This window comes from Nerophis lumbriciformis, linkage group LG21 (assembly GCF_033978685.3).
Source record: "Nerophis lumbriciformis linkage group LG21, RoL_Nlum_v2.1, whole genome shotgun sequence".
Lineage (NCBI taxonomy): Eukaryota > Metazoa > Chordata > Actinopteri > Syngnathiformes > Syngnathidae > Nerophis > Nerophis lumbriciformis.
Genome location: NC_084568.2, coordinates 12,698,941 through 12,708,364, shown reverse-complemented (window position 1 = coordinate 12,708,364; position 9,424 = coordinate 12,698,941). Strand labels below are relative to the sequence as shown.

The 9,424-nt window shown below is 42.0% G+C and overlaps 1 protein-coding gene across 1 annotated transcript; it reads left to right on the top strand.

Moving 5' to 3' along the window:
• The first annotated feature begins 910 nt into the window (after positions 1 to 910).
• LOC133621127 (ankyrin repeat domain-containing protein 34A) lies at positions 911 to 9,414 on the top strand. Its single transcript, XM_061983006.2, has 2 exons — positions 911 to 1,042; positions 3,198 to 9,414. Exon 2 carries the CDS (start codon positions 3,243 to 3,245, stop codon positions 4,821 to 4,823), a length of 1,581 nt encoding a protein of 526 aa, XP_061838990.1. The 5' UTR covers positions 911 to 1,042; positions 3,198 to 3,242; the 3' UTR covers positions 4,824 to 9,414.
• The last annotated feature ends 10 nt before the right edge of the window (positions 9,415 to 9,424 follow it).

The window sequence follows — 9,424 nt, the reverse complement described above, 5'->3', positions numbered from 1 at the left end:
TTTTAAATATAATCTGAAATATTTTCATATAAACGGATCATATCAGTTCGCAGTTTTGTCTGTAAATAGCAACTTCCGGTTCCTGTGTAGGGATATGACAAAACGTCTGTTTTTAGTTCGTTTGGTATCATGTTTTGGCTCCACTTAGTTTGTTCGTTTCTGCCGACTTGTAATTTTCACTTTTGTTGTATGGTAAAAAATAAAATAAAAATCACACCTTTTTTCAGATGTGGTTACTGCTCTTTGACACTGAAAGAGTCGAACGATAACTGTGTTTTCCTTTAATTGTGTTTAAAAATAAAATAAACACATCGTCTTTTGTTTCCCCATTTATTACAAATATCAACATTAATTTTTGCTTTTTTTCATTTCTTGGAAAGACCAACATTTATTTTTACTATTTCAAATTCGGAAATTTGGCGAAAAAGCTAACGTATTGACAGTTAAGACACTAGCATCGAATAAGATAGCACTAAGTTCCGGAAGTGCTTGAATGGACGCGCCCAATTGATGACGCCATTGCTTTTCTCATAGTTTGTAAACATCATGATAAGTAAAAACAAATGTACTTTCATGTACACGTGCCATATTAGTTGTCATGGCAACCGTTTCCTATTACAGTGACGGCATTGTGTGTGGTTTAGTTTGAGTCGTAGCGACATCACGTGATTTATCGCGTACATGACGTCACATCTTCGTCAATCTATTCTTAGATGCTGCATTATTTAGGAGAAACGATCAATTGAATACAAAGTAAAACAAATATAACTCAGTGGGCGGGGCTTTTTTGGATCACGTGCAAAGAAGAGGCGGGGCCCCAGTCACCATGGTGACAGAAGCAAGTCAACTTCGCGCTAATTGCGCGCAACGGTCACGTGGTGCTTGTAAACATGGCGGTGGTCGGTGAAGGGTTAAGTGTCTGACTGCTCACCGAGGAAGAGGAGGAGGAAGCGGAGGTGGGAGAGCGGGTCGATGCGTCAGTCGATGCTGCTGCTGATGATGATGGTGATGGTGAAGAAGATGAAGATTGCGCTGCTCGGCGGTAAGCGAAACGCGTTTTCTGGTCACGTGTCTGCGTCCGACATGCACATTGTTGCACGGATGTCTGCCCCTGGCTGTAGGGCCGCACGCGCAGCTTCTTAATGACGCTCCTATTTGTTCTTCATCATCACCATCATCAACACCGGCTCACCTGCAGGACAGGTGACTGCATCACGTGAGGAAAACACGATTGATAATTGAACGTCATGTCAACCAGTGTGCTATGCTAGCTCCATGCTAACTCTAAAACAGTCAGGTTGGCGAGGAACTGGAAAAGATAACGTTCAACACACACGCTGATTTGTGCTGCTGTGATACCACTGACACGATCATGAATCTGATACCTGCTGTGATGTCACAGCGATATTATCATACTTGCTGTGATGTCACAGTGGATACCTGCTGTGATGTCACAGTGACATCATAATGATACCAGCTGCTGTGACAGTATTATCATCACAATATCTGCTGTGATGTCACTGTGACATCATGATACCTGCTGTGATGTCAGAGTGACATCATGATGATTGATGCCTGCTGATGTGACAGTGAGGTCGTCATGATACCTGCTGTGTTGTCAAAGTGACATCATCATATATGCTGTGATGTCAGTGATTTCATCATGATACCTGCTGTGATGTCACAGTGACATCATCATTACACCTGCCGATGTCAGTGACATCATATCTGCTGTGATGTCAACGACATCATACCTGCTGTGGTGTCACAGTGATATCACGATACTTGATGTGATGACACAGTGATATCATGATACTTGCTGTGATGTCAGTGATATCATGATACCTGCTGTGATGTCACAGTAATATCATGATACTTGCTGTAATATCACAGTGATATCATGATGCCTGCTGTGATGTCAGTAGATACCTGCTGTGATGTCACAGCGATATCATGACACCTGCTGATGTGACAGTGCTGTCATAATACCACCTGCTGGGATGTTGTCATGATAGCTGCTGTGACGTCAGTGATATCATGATACGTGCGGATGTGACAGTGACGTCATCATGACACCTACTGTAATGTCACAGTGATATACCAACTGTGATGTTACAGTGATATACCAACTGTGATGTCACAGTGATACCATCATGAAACCTGCTGTGATGTCAGTGATACATCATACCAGTTTTGATGTCAGTCACATCATCATGATGATACCAGCTGTGATATCACAGTGACAACATACCAGCTGCGATGTCACAATGATATCATCATGAAACCAGCTTTGATGTCGCAGTGATACCCTGATACCAGCTGTGATGTAAAGTTACATCATCATGATGATACCAGCTGTGATGTCACAGTGACAACATCATGATACCGGCTGGGATGTCCCAATTACATCATGAAACCAGCTGAGATGTCATGACATCATCATGATACCAGCTGTGATGTAATGACAACATCATGATACCATTTGTGATGTCCCAGTGTCATCATCAATAACCCGGCTGTAATGTTATGTCAGGGATATTGTCATACCACCTGCTGTGATATTGCCCTGACATCATTATGATACCTACTGTGATGTGATATCAACTTGACATCGTCATGATACTTGCTGTGATATCAACCTGACATCATCATACCTGCTGTGATGTGATATCAACCTGACATCGTCATACTTGCTGTAATGTGATATCGACCTGACATCGTCATGATACCTGCTGTAATGTGATATCAACCTGACATCGTCATACCACCTGCTGTAATGTGATATGAACCTGACATCGTCATATCTGCCGTAATGTGATATCAACCTGACATCATGATACCTGCTGTAATGTGATATCAACCTGACATCGTCATGATACATGCTGTAATGTGATATCAACCTGACATCGTCATGATACATGCTGTAATGTTATACCAACCTGACATCGTCATATCTGCCGTAATGTGATATCAACCTGATATCGTCATGATATCTGCCGTAATTTGATATCAACCTGACATTGTCATGATACCTGCCGTAATGTGATATCAACCTGACATTGTCATGACACCTGCCGTAATGTGATATCAACCTGACATGGTCATTATACCTGATGTGATGTGATATCAACCTGACATCGTCACGATACCTGCTGTTACATCATCCCCATATTAGCTGACACTTCCTCCTCCTGCAGGTCCCTTGACATCTTGAGAAGAGCTCCTGTTGGGGGAGAGGGGCGATGGGAGACGGGGGCCCCCTCCAGGCGGAAGGCAACGCCCTCCTCAAAGCCGTCTTCCAGGGCAAGCTGAGGCTAACCCGCCTGCTGCTGGAAGGCGGCGCCTACATCAACGAGGGCAATGAGCTCGGCGAAACCCCCGTCTCCGTCGCCTGCTTGGCAAACTACGAGGATCCCCAGACGCGGCACAGGATGGTGCGCTACCTGCTGGAGCAAGGCGCCGATCCCAACATCCCCGACAAGAGCGGGAGGACGGCCCTGATGCACGCCTGCGCCAAGCCAGCCGGTAAGGAGGTGGTCTCGCTCCTGCTGCAAAACAGGGCAGACCCCAGCCTCAAAGACTATTCGGGAAGCTCCGCTCTCATGCACGCCCTCAACAGGGGCGACCGTGACACGCTGCAGATCCTGTTGGACTTCTGCAGGGCCAAAGGCAAGGAGGTCATCATCATCACAACGGACACGTCTCCGTCCGGGACCAAAAAGACAAAGCAGTACCTCAACTCTCCTCCGTCTCCGGGCGTCGCCGACAAGTCATCCCCCGCCTGCATGTCGCCGTCGGAGGTGGAGATCGCCACCTCGTCGCCGGCAGAAGACGGAATGTTCAGCTTCGCCGTGGCCTCCGCATTGCCCCTGACCTCCACCGCCCGACCCCACGGAGACAAGAGGCCGCCCCCCCGCAAGTTGCTCAAGAGGCTGAACTCGGAGCCGTGGGGCCTGGTGGCGCCCTCGGTGTCGTGCGCGGTCAACCAGGAGGGTGTGAGGGGGCGCCTGGATGAGGAGGAGGGCAGCTGCGACCTGAGCAGAGCACTGATACAAATGGACGGGCTGCGCCTCGCCGAGCCGGCGAGACCCCTGTTGTCACGGCGACACAGCATCGAGACTCACGACCCTTGCTCGGTCAAAGTCGTGGACCAGACCTCCTTCGAAGACTGCGCTGCGCCGTCCTGGGATGACCAGGTCCATCAGCACCAAGTCCTACACCGCAGGAACACGGCGCCAGAGTCCCAGGAAAAGACCGGACCACCTAGCGTCGGAGCCGCACAGTTCCTGCCTCACCCCAAACTCCCCCGTGTGGAGCACTCGGAGTCAGACAACCACCTGAGTCCAGAATCCATCCCGGGGTCCCCTGACTCCGGGCGGGTGTCTGTGGAGCGCAGGAGGTACAACGCGTCCCCTCTGTCCTTGGTCACCAGTTCCTCTCGGGAGTCTCTTGAAAACATCCCCAACTCCGTGTCTCCCATCAGCGTGCGCCGACGCACCCCCGGGCTCCTGGAGCGCCGCGGCTCCGGCACCCTACTCCTGGACCACATATCGCAAACAAGGCCCGGTTTCCTGCCGCCGCTCAACATCAACCTCCATAGACCCATCCCAGACATCCGGCCCGGCAGCAAACCGCCCTCTCCGGTCCACGGCGGACACAAGATCCTGATTCCCGTGGCCCCGGCCTCGCCAAAACGGGGTCCAGACTTCAAGACCAAGAAGAAGCTGCTGAGAAGACACTCCATGCAGACAGAGCAGATGAAGCAGCTCTCCACCTTCCAGGAGATCCTGGCTGAGAAGGTCATCGAGTCCAACGGAGACTGAAGCCAAATGTTTTGATTCCGTGCCAACAACAAACTTTTGGACCAACACTTTTTGGACATGCGCCTATTTTTACGTGTTTGGTCATTGAAATGACTTATTGCAGTACTTGGTACTACGTTTACGTATCTTAGCAAATTGACTGATTGCAGTACTTGGTACTACAATTACGTATTTTAGCAAATTGACTGACTGCAGTACTTGGTACTACGTTCACGTATTTTAGCAAAATTAATTTCAGTACTTAGTAGTACGTTTACCCATTTTAGCAAATTGACTGATTTCAATACTTGGTACGTTTATGTATTTGAGCAAATCGACTGATTATATTAATTGGTACTACGTTTACCTATCTTAGCAAATTGACTGATTGCAGTACTTGGTACTACATTTACAGATTTTAGCTAATTGATTTCTGTACTTGGTACCACGTTCACCTATCTTAGCAAATTGACTGATTGTAGTACCTGGTACAACATTGACTTATTTGAGCAAATTGACTGATTTCAGTACTTGGTACTGCATTTACGTATTCTAGCAAATTGACTGATTTTAGTACTTGGTACTACGTTTACGTATCTTAGCAAATTGACTGATTGCAGTACTTGGTACTACATTTACAGATTTTAGCTAATTGATTTCAGTACTTGGTACCACGTTCACCTATCTTAGCAAATTGACTGATTTCAGTACCTGGTACAACATTGACTTATTTGAACAAATTGACTGATTTCAGTACTTGGTACTGCATTTACGTATTCTAGCAAATTGACTGATTTTAGCACTTGGTACTACGTTTACATATTTGAGCAATTTGAGTGCTGTACTTGGTACTACGTTTACGTATCTTAGCAAATTGACTGATTGCAGTACTTGGTACTACGACTACGTAGCTTAGCAAATTGACTGATTTCAGTCTACTTCAGTACTATGTTTACATTTCTTAGCAAATTGATTTCAGTACTTTGTACTACGTTTATGTATTTCAGCACATTGATTTTTGTAGATGGTACTACCTTTATGTATCTTAGCGAATTGACTGATTTCAGTACTTGGTCCCAAGTTTACATATTTTAGCAAAATTGATTTAAGTACTTGGTACTATGTTTACGCATTTTACCAAATTGATTGATTGCAGTACTTGGTACTATGTTTCGGTATTTGCGCAAATTGACTGATTGCAGTACTTGGTATTACATTTACGTGACTTAGCAAATTGACTGATTGCAGTACTTGGTATTACGTTTACGCATTTAACCAAATCGACTGATCGCAGTACTTGGTACTACGTTTACACATTTTAGCAAGTTGATTTCAGTACTTGGTACTACGCCTACGTATTGTAGCAAATTGAGTAAATTCAGTACTTGGTACTACGTTTACGTATTTTAGCAAATTGACTGATTTCAGTACTTGGTACTACGTTTACATATCCTAGCAAATTGGCTGCAATACTTGGTACTACGTTTCCGTATCTTAGCAAATTGATTGCAGTACTTGGTATTACATTTACATATTTGAGCAAATTGAATGATTGCAGTACTTGGTATTACATTTACATATTTGAGCAAATTGAATGATTGCAGTACTTGGTACTCCGTCAACGTATTCGAGCAAATTGATTTCAGTACTTGGTACTACGTTTACGCATTTGACCAAATTGACTGATCGCAGTACTTGGTACTGCTTTTACGCATTTGACCAAATTGACTGATTGCAGTACTTGGTACTACGTTTGCGTATTTGAGCAAATTCACTGATGTGAAGTACTTGATAGTTGATACTATCTTCACTTATGTTAGCAAATTGACGCATTGCAGTACTTGATATTACATTGAAGATCTTTAGCAAACTGACTAATTTCAGTGCATTATATTACAAACTGACAGATTGCAGCACTTGGTACTATGTTTACATATCTTTAGCAACCAGACTGATTGCAGTACATTGTACTAAGTTAACGTATTTTAGCAAACAGATGCAGTACTATGTACTACGTTAACATATTTTAGCCAAATGATTGATTCCAGTACTTTGTACTACGTTAAAGATCTTTAGCAAACTGACTGATTGCAGTACTTTGGACCAAGTTTACATATTTTAGCAAACAGACTGATTGCAGTCGTTGAAATTATGTTAACGTATCTTTAACAGACTGCTTGCAGTACTTTGTACTAAGTCTGTTTGCTAAATATACTTAAACATAGTACCATGTGCTAAGATACGTAAACATTGTTCAAAGTACTGCAATCAGTCTGTTTGCTAAATATTTTTAACGTAGTACAAAGTACTGCAACAGTCTGTTTGCCAAGATACGTAAACTTGGGACAAAGTACTGCAAACAGACTGATTGCAGTACTTTGTACTATGTTACAGATCTTTAGCAAATTGACTGATTGCAGTACTTTGTACTATGTTTACGTATCTAAGCACATGGTACTACGTTTAAGTATATTTAGCAAACTGACTGATTGCAGTACTTTGTACTATGTTCATGTATCTTAGCACATGGTACTACGTTTAAGTATATTTAGCAAACAGACTGATTGCAGTACTTTGTACTAAATTTACGAATCTTGGCAAACAGACTGATTGCAGTACTTTGTACTAGGTTTACGTATCATAGCAAACAGACTGATTGCAGTGCTTTGTACTAAATTTACATATCTTAGCACATGGTTCTACGTAGAGTATATTTAGCAAACAGACTGCAGTACTTTGTACTAAGTTTACGTATCTTAACAGACTGATTGCAGTACTTTGTACTAAGTTTACATATCTTAGCAAACAGACTGTTTCAGTACTTTGTACTACGTTAAAGATCTTTAGCAAACTGATTGCAGTACTTTGTACTACGTTAACAATATTTAGCAAACAGACTGATTACAGTACTTTGTATTATGTTTACGTATCTTAGCACATGGTACTACGTTTAAGTATATTTAACAAACAGACTGATTGCAGTACTTTGTACTAAATTTACGTATCTTAGCACATGATACTATGTAGTGTAAATTTAGCAAACAGACTGCAGTACTTAGTACACAGTACTGCAATCAGTCTAAGATACGTAAACTTAGTACAAAGTTTACATATCTTAGCAAGCAGACTGTTTCAGTACTTTGTACTAAATTTACGTATCTTAACAGACTGATTGCAGTACTTTGTACTAAGTTTACATATCTTAGCAAACAGACTGTTTCAGTACTTTGTACTATGTTAAAGATCTTTAGCAAACTGATTGCAGTACTTTGTACTACGTTAACAATATTTAGCAAACAGACTGATTACAGTACTTTGTACTATGTTTACGTATCTTAGCACATGGTACTATGTTTAAGTATATTTAGCAAACAGATTGATTGCAGTACTTTGTACTATGTTTACGAATCTTAGAACATGGTACTACGTTTAAGTATATTTAACAAACAGACTGATTGCAGTACTTTGTACTAAATTTACGTATCTTAGCACATTATACTATGTAGTGTAAATTTAGCAAACAGACTGCAGTACTTAGTACACAGTACTGCAATCAGTCTAAGATACGTAAACTTACTTAGTACAAAGTTTACATATCTTAGCAAGCAGACTGTTTCAGTACTTTGTACTAAATTTACGTATCTTAGCACATGGTACTACGCAGAGTACATTTAGTAAACAGACTGCAGTACTGTGTACTAAGTTTACGTATCTTAGACTGATTGCAGTACTGTGTACTAAGTTTACATATCTTAGCAAGCAGACTGTTTCAGTACTTTGTACTAAATTTACCTATCTTAGCACATGGTACTCCACAGAGTACATTTAGCAAACAGACTGCAGTACTTTGTACTAAGTTTATTTATCTTACAGACTGATTGCAGTACTTTGTACCAAGTTTACATATCTTAGCAAACAGACTGATTTCAGCATTTGGTACTAAGTTTAAGTATATTCAGCCAACAGACTGATTGCAGTACTTTGGACTATGTTACAGATCTTTAGCAAACTGACTGATTGCAGTACTTTGTACTATGTTTACGTATCTTAGCACATGGTACTACGTTTAAGTATATTTAGCAAACTGACTGATTGCAGTACTTTGTACTATGTTTACATATCTTAGCACATGGTACTACGTTTAAGTATATTTAGCAAACAGAATGATTGCAGTACTTTGTACTAAGTTTACGTATCTTAGCAAACAGACTGATTTCAGTATTTGTTACTAAGTTTACGAATCTTAGCAGACTGATTGCAGTGCTTTGCACTAAATTTATACATCTAAGCAAACAGACTGTTTCAGTAATTTGTACTATGTTAAAAATCTTTAGCAAACAGTATATTTAGCAAACAACCAGTCAGGGCACAGTGGTTTCTACCTGAAGCTAAAAAGTGTTTGGTTGCAGAAGAGGTCAAGCATAAAGTCTCCGCCCACTGGACTAAAAATAATTCAGGGTTGATGTTTCGGACCTACAGTTGCTCCGCCCACACCAAGAAAACTGCAGTTATTTTATTAAAAGGTGCTGCGGGCTAAAGGCAAACATAATATGAACTTTTCTCCACCACCAGAGGGCGCTCAAAGCTCCATCTCAGCCGTCCAAAAACACACACAAAAAAGA

What these genes read in the sequence shown, in the direction of transcription:
- LOC133621127 (XM_061983006.2), top strand. Translation starts at nt 3,243, where the DNA reads ATGGGAGACGGGGGCCCCCTCCAGGCGGAAGGCAACGCCCTCCTCAAA.